The sequence below is a fragment of the Ranitomeya imitator genome, chromosome 1 (genome assembly GCF_032444005.1).
Source record: "Ranitomeya imitator isolate aRanImi1 chromosome 1, aRanImi1.pri, whole genome shotgun sequence".
Classification (NCBI taxonomy): domain Eukaryota; kingdom Metazoa; phylum Chordata; class Amphibia; order Anura; family Dendrobatidae; genus Ranitomeya; species Ranitomeya imitator.
The window spans coordinates 374,843,001-374,860,355 of record NC_091282.1 but is presented as its reverse complement, the minus strand read 5'-3'; the positions used below and the strand labels follow the sequence as shown (position 1 = coordinate 374,860,355).

General features: G+C 49.6%; 1 protein-coding gene across 1 annotated transcript in view; it reads left to right on the top strand.

Moving 5' to 3' along the window:
- Positions 1-5,261: 5,261 nt before the first annotated feature.
- NGDN (neuroguidin) overlaps positions 5,262-17,355 on the top strand; it is a 28,655-nt gene continuing 16,561 nt past the window's right edge. The window contains exon 1 of the mRNA XM_069761804.1: positions 5,262-5,605. Coding sequence (XP_069617905.1) covers positions 5,591-5,605 — 15 coding nt within the window. The 5' untranslated portion in view covers positions 5,262-5,590. The remainder of the gene's footprint in view (positions 5,606-17,355) is intronic.

Genomic DNA, 17,355 nt, shown 5'->3' with positions numbered 1-17,355 from the left:
ACTTTTGGGGTCCAATTTCTCCTGTAACCCTTGGGAAAATAAAAAATTCTGGGCTAAATAATTATTTTTGAGGAAAGAAAACGTATTTATTATTTTCACGGCTCTGCATTATAAACTTCTATGAAGCACTTGGGGGTTCAAAGTGCTCACCACACATCTAGATAAGTTCCTTTCAGGGTCTAGTTTCCAAAATGGGGTCACTTGTGGGGGGTTTCTACTGTTTAGGCACATCAGGGGCTCTGCAAACGCAACGTGACGCCCGCAGAGCATTCCATCAAAGTCTGCATTTCAAAACGTCACTACTTCAATTCCAAGCCCCGGCATGTGCCCAAACAGTAGTTTACCCCCACATATGGGGTATCACCGTACTCAGGAGAAACTGGACAACAACTTTTGGGGTCAAATTTCTCCTGTTACCCTTGGGAAAATTAAAAAATTCTGGGCTAAATAATTATTTTTGAGGAAAGAAAACGTATTTATTATTTTCACGGCTCTGCATTATAAACTTCTATGAAGCACTTGGGGGTTCAAAGTGCTCACCACACATCTAGATAAGTTCCTTTGGGGGTCTAGTTTCCAAAATGGGGTCACTTGTGGGGGGTTTCTACTGTTAAGCCACATCAGGGGCTCTGCAAACGCAACGTGACGCCCACAGAGCATTCCATCAAAGTCTGCATTTCAAAACGTCACTACTTCACTTCCGAGCCCCGGCATGTGCCCAAACAGTGATTTACCCCCACATATGGGGTATCAGCGTACTCAGGAGAAACTGGACAACAACTTTTGGGGTCAAATTTCTCCTGTTACCCTTGGGAAAATAAAAAATTGCAGGCTAAAAGATCATTTTTGAGAAAATAATTTTTTTTTTTATTTTCATGGCTCTGCGTTATAAACTTCTGTGAAGCACTTGGGGGTTCAAAGTCCTCACCACACATCTAGATTAGTTCCTTTGGGGGTCTAGTTTCCAAAATGGTGTCATTTCTGGGGGATCTCCAATGTTTAAGCACACAGGGGCTTTCCAAACGTGACATGGTGTCCGCTAATGATTGGAGCTAATTTTCCATTTAAAAAGCCAAATGGCGTGCCATCCCTTCCGAGCCCTGCCGTGCGCCCAAACAGTGGTTTACCCCCACATATGGGGTATCAGCGTACTCAGGACAAACTGGACAACAATATTTGGGGTCCAATTTCTCCCATTATCCTTGGCAAAATAGGAAATTCCAGGCTAAAAAATCATTTTTGAGGAAAGAAAAATTATTTTTTATTTTCATGGCTCTGCGTTATAAACTTCTGTGAAGCACCTGGGGGTTTAAAGTGCTCAATATGCATCTAGATAAGTTCCTTGGGGGGTCTAGTTTCCAAAATGGGGTCACTTGTGGGGGAGCTCCAATGTTTAGGCACACAGGGGGCTCTCCAAACGCGACATGGTGTCCGCTAACAATTGGAGCTAATTTTCCATTCAAAAAGTCAAATGGCGCGCCTTCCCTTCCGAGCCCTGCCGTGTGCCCAAACAGTGGTTTACCCCCACATATGAGGTATCGGCGTACTCGGGAGAAATTGCCCAACAAATTTTATGATCCATTTTATCCTACTGCCCATGTGAAAATGAAAAAATTGAGGCGAAAATAATTTTTTTGTGAAAAAAAAGTACTTTTTCATTTTTACAGATCAATTTGTGAAGCACCTGAGGGTTTAAAGTGCTCACTAGGCATCTAAATAAGTTCCTTGGGGGGTCTAGTTTCCAAAATGGGGTCACTTGTGGGGGAGCGCCAATGTTTAGGCACACAGGAGCTATCCAAACGCGACATGGTGTCCGCTAACGATGGAAATAATTTTTCATTCAAAAAGTCAAATGGCGCTCCTTCCCTTCCGAGCCTTACCATGTGCCCAAACAGTGGTTTACCCCCACATGTGAGGTATTGGTGTACTCAGGAGAAATTGCCCAACACATTTTAGGATCCATTTTATCCTGTTGCCCATGTGAAAATGAAAAAATTGAGGCTAAAAGAATTTTTTTGTGAAAAAAAAGTACTTTTTCATTTTTACGGATCAATTTGTGAAGCACCTGGGGGTTCAAAGTGCTCACTATGCATCTAGATAAGTTCCTTGGGGCGTCTAGTTTCCAAAATGGGGTCATTTGTGGGGGAGCTCCAATTTTTAGGCACACGGGGGCTCTCCAAACGTGACATGGTGTCCGCTAAAGAGTGGAGCCAATTTTTGATTCAAAAAGTCAAATGGCGCTCCTTCCCTTCCAAGCCCTGCCGTGCGCCCAAACAGTGGTTTACCCCCACATATGAGGTATCAGCGTACTCAGGACAAATTGGACAACAACTTTCGTGGTTCAGTTTCTCCTTTTACCATTGGGAAAATAAAAAAATTGTTGCTAAAAGATAATTTTTGTGACTAAAAAGTTAAATGTTCATTTTTTCCTTCCATGTTGCTTCTGCTGCTGTGAAGCACCTGAAGGGTTAATAAACTTCTTGAATGTGGTTTTGAGTACCTTGAGGGGTGCAGTTTTAGAATGGTGTCACTTTTGGGTATTTTCAGCCATATAGACCCCTCAAACTGACTTCAAATGTGAGGTGGTCCCTAAAAAAAATGGTTTTGTAAATTTCGTTGTAAAAATGACAAATCGCTGGTCAAATTTTAACCCTTATAACTTCCTAACAAAAAAAAATTTTGTTTCCAAAATTGTGCTGATGTAAAGTAAACATGTGGGAAATGTTATTTATTAACTATTTTGTGTCACATATCTCTCTGGTTTAACAGAATAAAAATTCAAAATGTGAAAATTGCGAAATTTTCAACATTTTCGCCAAATTTCCGTGTTTATCACAAATAAATGCAGAATTTATTGACCTAAATTTACCACTAACATGAAGCCCAATATGTCACGAAAAAACAATCTCAGAACCGCTAGGATCCGTTGAAGCGTTCCTGAGTTATTACCTCATAAAGGGACACTGGTCAGAATTGCAAAAAACGGCAAGGTCTTTAAGGTCAAAATAGGCTGGGTCTTGAAGGGGTTAAGTACCAAATTGGCTCTGTCACTAAGGGGTTAAAGAAAAAGACACTACACAAAAGTTAAAAATAGATCTAGTTTGACTTTTCTCCAGACACTACTGGCTAATTGGCACCACCTTGGGTAGGGGGCAAAAAATATATAATGATAAGTAGCTGGCATATAATAACAATGTTATATTGGGTAGCAACCCATATATCACAAAAAACAATCTGAAGCAATAGTCCCTGACAATAATCCACCATAGCTGCATCCATATATATCGGAAGGGTCACAGTATGTTAAGACAAAGAATATGACGGTCTTGATATTATTAGTGGTGCCACTTAGATCTAGTTTGACTTTTTCCAGACACTAGTGGCTATTTTTAACTATTTTGTGTATTGTATTTTTTCTTTAAATAAAACTTTCTATTTTTTTCTATATACGTCTTCCCGTATATATGTTCTTATAGCACAGAGTGCATGCAGTGCCGTGCAGGTGGACACTGCTGGTTTGACGCAGTACAGATCATGCTCTGGTGTAGGATAGCACTGTCAGGTGCTAGATAGCTCCAACATTTGCAAACATTCAACAACACAAGGAATGGGAATGATTAAGGAGCAATCACCAGAACAAGCACACATCCACACACACACACGATAATAGGTTTATACTAGCGCATGGCCATGGGGCCATGCGAACCTTTTATAGCTGTAGCACTCAAGGACCTTCCTAGTGGTCCAATAGGAGCTGCTATAGGACCTGAGCGTGTGACCCCCGACCTCCAATGGGAGGTCGTCCTGTGGGCATGCTCAGTATGAGAAAAGCAGGACAGTCTCTGAAAAACCTGCTCGCTGCTTAAAGGGACACTGTCACCTGAATTTGGAGGGAAGAATCTTCAGCCATGGAGGCGGGGTTTTTGATTCACCCTTTCCTTACCCGCTGGCTGCATGCTGGCTGCAATATTGGATTGAAGTTCATTCTCTGTCCTTCATAGTACATGCCTGGGCAAGGCAAGATTGCACCTTGTGCAGGCTTGTACTACGGAGGACAGAGAATGAACTTCAATCCAATATTGCAGCCAGCATGCAGCCAGCGGGTAAGGAAAGGGTGAATCAAACACCCGAAAACTCCGCCCATATGACCCCAAACCGGTCCCGCCAAATTCAGGTGACAGGTTCCCTTTAAAGGGGTTGTCCTGTCTAAAGTGATAAGTCTGCAGTCACTCTGTGCAACTGCAGACTTATGAAACCCAGAGCGCACGCACTGTGCACTGTGGGGATTCACCAGTTTCCGAGGCAGGAAAGGCGGTGATGTATATGTTATGTATACTGGCTGAATTTCCCCTGTAACTGGGAGAAATACGGCAAACCAAGTTACAGGGGAAACCAGATATAGAAAATTGTAATTCAAGGTTGAAATGTCTTTTATGATCTCATTGATGACACAATGAGTGAAAATGAAAGTAAAAAGTCACTGCCTCTCCAAATCGCTGTTACTAGCCCTGCCTTATAGGAAAAAAAAATGTGACCGACAAAAATAATTGTCATAGAGAGAAGAGAAATTTGGAAATATATTTTGGTGGTGCTTTGTCTTTATATAAAAAATAAAAAAGACATATTCCCTCGATTTTGCCGACGATATCGCCAAATAAATAAAAAAAAGTATATAATAATATAAAAATCAAGCCCCACGTACAAAAAAAAAACAGGGAAAGTGGGCTGGTATTGAACTGGTTAAGAAGGATTTTGGAGAGGATCTGCTTAAAAAAAATCCCGTAGACGTACAGAAGGGCATCTTCTTCATTCTGCCTGGAGCCCACCTAAAAAAGCACCAAAATAAAAAAAACTTCCAACATTAATGAACGGCAATGTGAAAACGACTCGCTGTGCAACCACCTGGAAGCTGCCAGGACCTTCTAGAAGAAATTAATAAAAGTAGGCGGAAACAAGGCCAAACTATTGTCAAAAAAGACATTTCAGGGAGCCCTCCGCCAGTGTCTTCCTGAAGCGTCTTCCTGAGGTTCCCTAACATTGTCCATTAATACTATACAAAGTATCCCACGCCTAACGTTATACTATAGTTATCAGCTTACATATTATACACAGCTAGGAGCTGTTCTCTCTACATAAAATCACGATTATTTGCAAACCCTGTATTACACAGTATTGTCCAGCAGAGGGCGCCCAAGTGACACATCTGTGGAAAGAGAATGAGACACGGCTGCCACCATTCAGCACTTCCGCTTACTGACACTGCTGACTGAAATACAAGGGGAAGAAGTGACCCTGAAGACTATTAGCATTTGTGTCACTATCAGTCTCCTCTCCTACTGTTTATTAGCGGTGTACTGGGCGCTGCTCTCACGGCCAAGCAGACTGACTTCCGGTGTAGGGCTGGCTGACCTGCTAGTGTGCGCCCCTGTGATTGGCTGGCTCTCCGAAACGACGTTTAGTCATTGGTCGATACTCTGAGGTCAGCACTGGGCACACGCCACACTGATTTCCGCTTCCTTTGCGGTGGGCAGGCGACTTGTACCCGGAAGTTCCGCCCTCTGCGTGGTATATAGCCAGCTGCAACGAAGACATGGCTGCTGTGCAGGTGAGCGGCGTGTAAACGACGGGGACACGCGTGGCTGATGTATGAGTTGTACTGCCATTGCTATATATCTATAGCTCAGTGGATACACAGCTCATATAGAGAAAGAAATGTGTGTGAATTGGGCCATGTCTGAGCTGTGCCTCCATTACCCAGAGACGTGTGTGTGTGTGTGTGTGTGTGTGTGTGTGTGAATTGGGCCATGTCTGAGCTGTGCCTCCATTACCCAGAGACACGTGTGTGTGTGTGTGTGTGTGTGTGTGTGTGTGTGTGTGTGAATTGGGCCATGTCTGAGCCGTGCCTCCATTACCCAGAGACACGTGTGTGTGTGTGTGTGAATTGGGCCATGTCTGAGCTGTGCCTCCATTACCCAGAGACACGTGTGTGTGTGTGTGTGTGTGTGTGTGTGTGTGTGAATTGGGCCATGTCTGAGCCGTGCCTCCATTACCCAGAGACACGTGTGTGTGTGTGTGTGTGTGTGTGAATTGGGCCATGTCTGAGCTGTGCCTCCATTACCCAGAGACATGTGTGTGTGTGTGTGTGTGTGTGTGTGAATTGGGCCATGTCTGAGCTGTGCCTCCATTACCCAGAGACACGTGTGTGTGTGTGTGTGTGTGTGTGTGAATTGGGCCATGTCTGAGCTGTGCCTCCATTACCCAGAGACACGTGTGTGTGTGTGTGTGTGTGTGTGAATTGGGCCATGTCTGAGCTGTGCCTCCATTACCCAGAGACACGTGTGTGTGTGTGTGTGTGTGTGTGTGTGAATTGGGCCATGTCTGAGCCGTGCCTCCATTACCCAGAGACACGTGTGTGTGTGTGTGTGTGTGTGTGAATTGGGTCATGTCTGAGCTGTGCCTCCATTACCCAGAGACACGTGTGTGTGTGTGTGTGTGTGTGAATTGGGCCATGTCTGAGCCGTGCCTCCATTACCCAGAGACACGTGTGTGTGTGTGAATTGGGCCATGTCTGAGCTGTGCCTTCATTACCCAGAGACACGTGTGTGTGTGTGTGTGTGTGTGTGTGTGTGTGTGAATTGGGCCATGTCTGAGCTGTGCCTCCGTTACCCAGAGACACGTGTGTGTGTGTGTGTGTGAATTGGGTCATGTCTGAGCTGTGCCTCCATTACCCAGAGACACGCGTGTGTGAGAATTGGGCCATGTCTGAGCTGTGCCTCCATTACCCAGAGACACGTGTGTGTGAGAATTGGGCCATGTCTGAGCTGTGCCTCCATTACCCAGAGACACGTGTGTGTGTGTGTGTGTGTGAATTGGGCCATGTCTGAGCCGTGCCTCCATTACCCAGAGACACGTGTGTGTGTGTGTGAATTGGGTCATGTCTGAGCTGTGCCTCCATTACCCAGAGACACGTGTGTGTGTGTGAATTGGGTCATGTCTGAGCTGTGCCTCCATTACCCAGAGACACGTGTGTGTGTATTGGGTCATGTCTGAGCCGTGCCTCCATTACCCAGAGACACGTGTGTGTGTGTGTGTGTGTGTGTGTGTGTGTGAATTGGGTCATGTCTGAGCTGTGCCTCCATTACCCAGAGACACGTGTGTGTGTGAATTGGGCCATGTCTGAGCTGTGCCTCCATTACCCAGAGACGTGTGTGTGTGTGTGAATTGGGTCATGTCTGAGCTGTGCCTCCATTACCCAGAGACACGTGTGTGTGTGTGTGTGAATTGGGCCATGTCTGAGCTGTGCCTCCATTACCCAGAGACGTGTGTGTGTGTGTGGATTGGGCCATGTCTGAGCTGTGCCTCCATTACCCAGAGACACGTGTGTGTGAATTGGGCCATGTCTGAGCCGTGCCTCCATTACCCAGAGACACGTGTGTGTGTGTGAATTGGGTCATGTCTGAGCTGTGCCTCCATTACCCAGAGACACGTGTGTGTGTGTGTGTGTGAATTGGGTCATGTCTGAGCTGTGCCTCCATTACCCAGAGACACGTGTGTGTGTGTGTGAATTGGGTCATGTCTGAGCTGTGCCTCCATTACCCAGAGACACGTGTGTGTGTGAATTGGGCCATGTCTGAGCTGTGCCTCCATTACCCAGAGACACGTGTGTGTGTGTGTGAATTGGGCCATGTCTGAGCTGTGCCTCCATTACCCAGAGACACGTGTGTGTGTGAATTGGGTCATGTCTGAGCTGTGCCTCCATTACCCAGAGACGTGTGTGTGTGTGAATTGGGCCATGTCTGAGCTGTGCCTCCATTACCCAGAGACACGTGTGTGTGTGAATTGGGCCATGTCTGAGCTGTGCCTCCATTACCCAGAGACACGTGTGTGTGTGTGTGAATTGGGGCATGTCTGAGCTGTGCCTCCATTACCCAGAGACACGTGTGTGTGTGTGTGTGTGTGTGTGTGAATTGGGCCATGTCTGAGCTGTGCCTCCATTACCCAGAGACACGTGTGTGTGTGTGAATTGGGCCATGTCTGAGCTGTGCCTCCATTACCCAGAGACACGTGTGTGTGTGAATTGGGTCATATCTGAGCTGTGCCTCCATTACCCAGAGACACGTGTGTGTGTGTGTGAATTGGGCCATGTCTGAGCTGTGCCTCCATTACCCAGAGACACATGTGTGTGAATTGGGCCATGTCTGAGCTGTGCCTCCATTACCCAGAGACACGTGTGTGTGTGTGTGTGTGAATTGGGTCATGTCTGAGCTGTGCCTCCATTACCCAGAGACACGCGTGTGTGAGAATTGGGCCATGTCTGAGCTGTGCCTCCATTACCCAGAGACACGTGTGTGTGTGTGTGAATTGGGCCATGTCTGAGCCGTGCCTCCATTACCCAGAGACACGTGTGTGTGTGTGAATTGGGTCATGTCTGAGCTGTGCCTCCATTACCCAGAGACACGTGTGTGTGTGAATTGGGTCATGTCTGAGCTGTGCCTCCATTACCCAGAGACACGTGTGTGTGTGTGTATTGGGTCATGTCTGAGCTGTGCCTCCATTACCCAGAGACACGTGTGTGTGAATTGGGCCATGTCTGAGCTGTGCCTCCATTACCCAGAGACACGTGTGTGTGTGTGTGAATTGGGTCATGTCTGAGCTGTGCCTCCATTACCCAGAGACACGTGTGTGTGTGTGTGAATTGGGCCATGTCTGAGCTGTGCCTCCATTACCCAGAGACACGTGTGTGTGTGTGTGTGTGTGAATTGGGTCATGTCTGAGCTGTGCCTCCATTACCCAGAGACACGTGTGTGTGTGTGTGAATTGGGCCATGTCTGAGCTGTGCCTCCATTACCCAGAGACGTGTGTGTGTGTGAATTGGGCCATGTCTGAGCTGTGCCTCCATTACCCGGAGACACGTGTGTGTGTGTGTGTGTGTGTGAATTGGGCCATGTCTGAGCCGTGCCTCCATTACCCAGAGACACGTGTGTGTGTGTGAATTGGGTCATGTCTGAGCTGTGCCTCCATTACCCAGAGACACGTGTGTGTGTGTGTGTGAATTGGGTCATGTCTGAGCTGTGCCTCCATTACCCAGAGACACGTGTGTGTGTGTGTGAATTGGGTCATGTCTGAGCTGTGCCTCCATTACCCAGAGACACGTGTGTGTGAATTGGGCCATGTCTCAGCTGTGCCTCCATTACCCAGAGACACGTGTGTGTGTGTGTGTGTGTGAATTGGGTCATGTCTGAGCTGTGCCTCCATTACCCAGAGACACGTGTGTGTGTGTGTGAATTGGGCCATGTCTGAGCTGTGCCTCCATTACCCAGAGACACGTGTGTGTGTGTGTGTGTGTGTGTGTGAATTGGGCCATGTCTGAGCTGTGCCTCCATTACCCAGAGACACGTGTGTGTGTGTGTGTGAATTGGGTCATGTCTGAGCTGTGCCTCCATTACCCAGAGACGTGTGTGTGTGTGTGTGTGTGTGTGTGTGTGAATTGGGCCATGTCTGAGCTGTGCCTCCATTACCCAGAGACACGTGTGTGTGTGAATTGGGCCATGTCTGAGCTGTGCCTCCATTACCCAGAGACACGTGTGTGTGTGTGAATTGGGGCATGTCTGAGCTGTGCCTCCATTACCCAGAGACACGTGTGTGTGTGAATTGGGCCATGTCTGAGCTGTGCCTCCATTACCCAGAGACACGTGTGTGTGTGTGAATTGGGTCATGTCTGAGCTGTGCCTCCATTACCCAGAGACACGTGTGTGTGTGTGTGAATTGGGTCATGTCTGAGCTGTGCCTCCATTACCCAGAGACACGTGTGTGTGTGTGTGAATTGGGCCATGTCTGAGCTGTGCCTCCATTACCCAGAGACACGTGTGTGTGTGTGTGAATTGGGCCATGTCTGAGCCGTGCCTCCATTACCCAGAGACACGTGTGTGTGTGTGTGTGAATTGGGTCATGTCTGAGCTGTGCCTCCATTACCCAGAGATACGTGTGTGTGTGTGTGAGAATTGGGTCATGTCTGAGCTGTGCCTCCATTACCCAGAGACACGTGTGTGTGTGAATTGGGTCATGTCTGAGCTGTGCCTCCATTACCCAGAGACACGTGTGTGTGAATTGGGCCATGTCTCAGCTGTGCCTCCATTACCCAGAGACACGTGTGTGTGTGTGTGTGTGTGAATTGGGTCATGTCTGAGCTGTGCCTCCATTACCCAGAGACACGTGTGTGTGTGAATTGGGCCATGTCTGAGCTGTGCCTCCATTACCCAGAGACACGTGTGTGTGTGTGTGAATTGGGCCATGTCTGAGCTGTGCCTCCATTACCCAGAGACACGTGTGTGAATTGGGTCATGTCTGAGCTGTGCCTCCATTACCCAGAGACACGTGTGTGTGTGTGTGAATTGGGCCATGTCTGAGCTGTGCCTCCATTACCCAGAGACGTGTGTGTGTGTGAATTGGGCCATGTCTGAGCTGTGCCTCCATTACCCAGAGACACGTGTGTGTGTGTGTGAATTGGGTCATGTCTGAGCTGTGCCTCCATTACCCAGAGACACGTATGTGTGTGTGTGTGAATTGGGCCATGTCTGAGCTGTGCCTCCATTACCCAGAGACACGTGTGTGTGTGTGTGTGTGTGTGAATTGGGCCATGTCTGAGCTGTGCCTCCATTACCCAGAGACGTGTGTGTGAATTGGGCCATGTCTGAGCTGTGCCTCCATTACCCAGAGACACGTGTGTGTGTGTGTGTGTGTGTGTGTGTGTGAATTGGGCCATGTCTGAGCTGTGCCTCCATTACCCAGAGACACGTGTGTGTGAGAATTGGGCCATGTCTGAGCTGTGCCTCCATTACCCAGAGACGTGTGTGTGAATTGGGCCATGTCTGAGCTGTGCCTCCATTACCCAGAGACACGTGTGTGTGTGTGTGTGTGTGAATTGGGCCATGTCTGAGCTGTGCCTCCATTACCCAGAGACGTGTGTGTGTGAATTGGGCCATGTCTGAGCTGTGCCTCCATTACCCAGAGACGTGTGTGTGTGTGTGTGTGTGTGAATTGGGCCATGTCTGAGCTGTGCCTCCATTACCCAGAGACACGTGTGTGTGTGTGTGTGGATTGGGCCATGTCTGAGCTGTGCCTCCATTACCCAGAGACACGTGTGTGTGTGTGTGAATTGGGCCATTTCTGAGCTGTGCCTCCATTACCCAGAGACACGTGTGTGTGTGTGTGTGTGTGTGTGTGTGAATTGGGCCATGTCTGAGCTGTGCCTCCATTACCCAGAGACGTGTGTGTGAATTGGGCCATGTCTGAGCTGTGCCTCCATTACCCAGAGACACGTGTGTGTGTGTGTGTGTGTGAATTGGGCCATGTCTGAGCTGTGCCTCCATTACCCAGAGACGTGTGTGTGTGTGAATTGGGCCATGTCTGAGCTGTGCCTCCATTACCCAGAGACACGTGTGTGTGTGGATTGGGCCATGTCTGAGCTGTGCCTCCATTACCCAGAGACACGCGTGTGTGTGTGAATTGGGCCATGTCTGAGCTGTGCCTCCATTACCCAGAGACACGTGTGTGTGTGTGTGTGTGAATTGGGCCATGTCTGAGCTGTGCCTCCATTACCCAGAGACACGTGTGTGTGTGTGTGTGTGTGTGTGAATTGGGCCATGTCTGAGCTGTGCCTCCATTACCCAGAGACACGTGTGTGTGTGTGTGTGTGTGAATTGGGTCATGTCTGAGCTGTGCCTCCATTACCCAGAGACACACGTGTGTGTGTGTGTGTGTGTGTGTGTGTGTGTGAATTGGGCCATGTCTGAGCTGTGCCTCCATTACCCAGAGACACGTGTGTGTGTGTGAATTGGGCCATGTCTGAGCTGTGCCTCCATTACCCAGAGACACGCGTGTGTGTGAATTGGGTCATGTCTGAGCTGTGCCTCCATTACCCAGAGACACGCGTGTGTGTGAATTGGGCCATGTCTAAGCTGTGCCTCCATTACCCAGAGACACGTGTGTGTGTGTGAATTGGGCCATGTCTGAGCTGTGCCTCCATTACCCAGAGACGTGTGTGTGAATTGGGCCATGTCTGAGCTGTGCCTCCATTACCCAGAGACACGTGTGTGTGTGTGTGTGTGTGAATTGGGCCATGTCTGAGCTGTGCCTCCATTACCCAGAGACACGTGTGTGTGTGTGTGTGTGTGTGTGTGTGTGTGAATTGGGCCATGTCTGAGCTGTGCCTCCATTACCCAGAGACGTGTGTGTGAATTGGGCCATGTCTGAGCTGTGCCTCCATTACCCAGAGACACGTGTGCGTGAATTGGGCCATGTCTGAGCTGTGCCTCCATTACCCAGAGACACGTGTGTGTGTGTGAATTGGGCCATGTCTGAGCTGTGCCTCCATTACCCAGAGACGTGTGTGTGAATTGGGCCATGTCTGAGCTGTGCCTCCATTACCCAGAGACACGTGTGTGTGTGTGTGTGTGTGTGTGTGTGTGTGTGTGTGAATTGGGCCATGTCTGAGCTGTGCCTCCATTACCCAGAGACACGTGTGTGTGTGTGTGTGTGTGTGAATTGGGCCATGTCTGAGCTGTGCCTCCATTACCCAGAGACTTGTGTGTGAATGGGGCCATGTCTGAGCTGTGCCTCCATTACCCAGAGACACGTGTGTGTGAATTGGGCCATGTCTGAGCTGTGCCTCCATTACCCAGAGACACGTGTGTGTGTGTGTGTGAATTGGGTCATGTCTGAGCTGTGCCTCCATTACCCAGAGACACACGTGTGTGTGTGTGTGTGTATTGGGCCATGTCTGAGCTGTGCCTCCATTACCCAGAGACACGTGTGTGTGTGTGTGTGTGAATTGGGTCATGTTTGAGCTGTGCCTCCATTACCCAGAGACACGTGTGTGTGTGTGAATTGGGCCATGTCTGAGCTGTGCCTCCATTACCCAGAGACACGTGTGTGTGTGTGTGTGTGTGTGTGTGTGTGTGTGTGTGTGTGTGAATTGGGCCATGTCTGAGCTGTGCCTCCATTACCCAGAGACGTGTGTGTGAATTGGGCCATGTCTGAGCTGTGCCTCCATTACCCAGAGACACGTGTGTGTGTGTGTGTGTGAATTGGGCCATGTCTGAGCTGTGCCTCCATTACCCAGAGACACGTGTGTGTGTGTGTGAATTGGGCCATGTCTGAGCTGTGCCTCCATTACCCAGAGACGTGTGTGTGAATTGGGCCATGTCTGAGCTGTGCCTCCATTACCCAGAGACACGTGTGCGTGAATTGGGCCATGTCTGAGCTGTGCCTCCATTACCCAGAGACACGTGTGTGTGTGTGTGTGTGTGAATTGGGCCATGTCTGAGCTGTGCCTCCATTACCCAGAGACACGTGTGTGTGTGTGAATTGGGCCATGTCTGAGCTGTGCCTCCATTACCCAGAGACGTGTGTGTGAATTGGGCCATGTCTGAGCTGTGCCTCCATTACCCAGAGACACGTGTGTGTGTGTGTGTGTGTGTGTGTGTGTGTGTGTGAATTGGGCCATGTCTGAGCTGTGCCTCCATTACCCAGAGACGTGTGTGTGTGAATTGGGCCATGTCTGAGCTGTGCCTCCATTACCCAGAGACGTGTGTGTGTGTGTGTGTGAATTGGGCCATGTCTGAGCTGTGCCTCCATTACCCAGAGACACGTGTGTGTGTGTGTGTGGATTGGGCCATGTCTGAGCTGTGCCTCCATTACCCAGAGACACGTGTGTGTGTGTGTGTGTGTGTGTGTGTGAATTGGGCCATTTCTGAGCTGTGCCTCCATTACCCAGAGACACGTGTGTGTGTGTGAATTGGGGCATGTCTGAGCTGTGCCTCCATTACCCAGAGACACGTGTGTGTGTGAATTGGGCCATGTCTGAGCTGTGCCTCCATTACCCAGAGACACGTGTGTGTGTGTGAATTGGGCCATGTCTGAGCTGTGCCTCCATTACCCAGAGACACGTGTGTGTGTGTGAATTGGGTCATGTCTGAGCTGTGCCTCCATTACCCAGAGACACGTGTGTGTGTGTGTGTGAATTGGGTCATGTCTGAGCTGTGCCTCCATTACCCAGAGACACGTGTGTGTGTGTGTGTGAATTGGGCCATGTCTGAGCTGTGCCTCCATTACCCAGAGACACGTGTGTGTGTGTGTGTGTGTGTGTGTGTGTGTGTGTGTGTGTGAATTGGGCCATGTCTGAGCCGTGCCTCCATTACCCAGAGACACGTGTGTGTGTGTGAATTGGGTCATGTCTGAGCTGTGCCTCCATTACCCAGAGATACGTGTGTGTGTGTGTGTGAGAATTGGGTCATGTCTGAGCTGTGCCTCCATTACCCAGAGACACGTGTGTGTGTGTGTGTGAATTGGGTCATGTCTGAGCTGTGCCTCCATTACCCAGAGACACGTGTGTGTGAATTGGGCCATGTCTCAGCTGTGCCTCCATTACCCAGAGACACGTGTGTGTGTGTGTGTGTGTGTGTGAATTGGGTCATGTCTGAGCTGTGCCTCCATTACCCAGAGACACGTGTGTGTGTGAATTGGGCCATGTCTGAGCTGTGCCTCCATTACCCAGAGACACGTGTGTGTGTGTGTGAATTGGGCCTTGTCTGAGCTGTGCCTCCATTACCCAGAGACACGTGTGTGAATTGGGTCATGTCTGAGCTGTGCCTCCATTACCCAGAGACACGTGTGTGTGTGTGTGTGTGAATTGGGCCATGTCTGAGCTGTGCCTCCATTACCCAGAGACGTGTGTGTGTGTGAATTGGGCCATGTCTGAGCTGTGCCTCCATTACCCAGAGACACGTGTGTGTGTGTGAATTGGGTCATGTCTGAGCTGTGCCTCCATTACCCAGAGACACGTGTGTGTGTGTGTGTGAATTGGGCCATGTCTGAGCTGTGCCTCCATTACCCAGAGACACGTGTGTGTGTGTGTGTGTGTGTGTGAATTGGGCCATGTCTGAGCTGTGCCTCCATTACCCAGAGACGTGTGTGTGAATTGGGCCATGTCTGAGCTGTGCCTCCATTACCCAGAGACACGTGTGTGTGTGTGTGAATTGGGCCATGTCTGAGCTGTGCCTCCATTACCCAGAGACACGTGTGTGTGTGTGTGAATTGGGCCATGTCTGAGCTGTGCCTCCATTACCCAGAGACACGTGTGTGTGTGTGTGTGTGTGTGTGTGTGTGTGTGTGAATTGGGCCATGTCTGAGCTGTGCCTCCATTACCCAGAGACACGTGTGTGTGTGTGTGAATTGGGCCATGTCTGAGCTGTGCCTCCATTACCCAGAGACGTGTGTGTGAATTGGGCCATGTCTGAGCTGTGCCTCCATTACCCAGAGACACGTGTGTGTGTGTGTGTGTGTGTGTGTGTGAATTGGGCCATGTCTGAGCTGTGCCTCCATTACCCAGAAACGTGTGTGTGTGAATTGGGCCATGTCTGAGCTGTGCCTCCATTACCCAGAGACGTGTGTGTGTGTGTGTGTGAATTGGGCCATGTCTGAGCTGTGCCTCCATTACCCAGAGACACGTGTGTGTGTGTGTGTGTGTGGATTGGGCCATGTCTGAGCTGTGCCTCCATTACCCAGAGACACGTGTGTGTGTGTGTGTGTGTGTGTGTGTGAATTGGGCCATTTCTGAGCTTTGCCTCCATTACCCAGAGACACGTGTGTGTGTGTGTGTGTGTGTGTGTGTGAATTGGGCCATGTCTGAGCTGTGCCTCCATTACCCAGAGACGTGTGTGTGAATTGGGCCATGTCTGAGCTGTGCCTCCATTACCCAGAGACACGTGTGTGTGTGTGTGAATTGGGCCATGTCTGAGCTGTGCCTCCATTACCCAGAGACGTGTGTGTGTGTGTGAATTGGGCCATGTCTGAGCTGTGCCTCCATTACCCAGAGACACGTGTGTGTGTGGATTGGGCCATGTCTGAGCTGTGCCTCCATTACCCAGAGACACGCGTGTGTGTGTGAATTGGGCCATTTCTGAGCTGTGCCTCCATTACCCAGAGACACGTGTGTGTGTGTGTGAATTGGGCCATGTCTGAGCTGTGCCTCCATTACCCAGAGACGTGTGTGTGAATTGGGCCATGTCTGAGCTGTGCCTCCATTACCCAGAGACACGTGTGTGTGTGTGTGTGTGTGTGTGTGTGTGTGTGTGTGTGAATTGGGCCATGTCTGAGCTGTGCCTCCATTACCCAGAGACACGTGTGTGTGTGTGTGTGTGTGAATTGGGTCATGTCTGAGCTGTGCCTCCATTACCCAGAGACACACGTGTGTGTGTGTGTGTGTGTGTGTGTGAATTGGGCCATGTCTGAGCTGTGCCTCCATTACCCAGAGACACGTGTGTGTGTGTGAATTGGGCCATGTCTGAGCTGTGCCTCCATTACCCAGAGACACGTGTGTGTGTGTGTGTGAATTGGGTCATGTCTGAGCTGTGCCTCCATTACCCAGAGACACGCGTGTGTGTGAATTGGGCCATGTCTGAGCTGTGCCTCCATTACCCAGAGACACGTGTGTGTGTGTGTGTGTGTGTGAATTGGGCCATGTCTGAGCTGTGCCTCCATTACCCAGAGACGTGTGTGTGAATTGGGCCATGTCTGAGCTGTGCCTCCATTACCCAGAGACACGTGTGTGTGTGTGTGTGTGTGTGTGTGAATTGGGCCATGTCTGAGCTGTGCCTCCATTACCCAGAGACACGTGTGTGTGTGTGTGTGTGAATTGGGCCATGTCTGAGCTGTGCCTCCATTACCCAGAGACGTGTGTGTGAATTGGGCCATGTCTGAGCTGTGCCTCCATTACCCAGAGACACGTGTGCGTGAATTGGGCCATGTCTGAGCTGTGCCTCCATTACCCAGAGACACGTGTGTGTGTGTGAATTGGGCCATGTCTGAGCTGTGCCTCCATTACCCAGAGACGTGTGTGTGAATTGGGCCATGTCTGAGCTGTGCCTCCATTACCCAGAGACACGTGTGTGTGTGTGTGTGTGTGTGTGTGTGTGTGTGTGAATTGGGCCATGTCTGAGCTGTGCCTCCATTACCCAGAGACACGTGTGTGTGTGTGTGTGTGTGAATTGGGCCATGTCTGAGCTGTGCCTCCATTACCCAGAGACTTGTGTGTGAATGGGGCCATGTCTGAGCTGTGCCTCCATTACCCAGAGACACGTGTGTGTGTGTGTGTGTGTGAATTGGGCCATGTCTGAGCTGTGCCTCCATTACCCAGAGACTTGTGTGTGAATGGGGCCATGTCTGAGCTGTGCCTCCATTACCCAGAGACACGTGTGTGTGTGTGTGAATTGGGTCATGTCTGAGCTGTGCCTCCATTACCCAGAGACACACGTGTGTGTGTGTGTGTGTATTGGGCCATGTCTGAGCTGTGCCTCC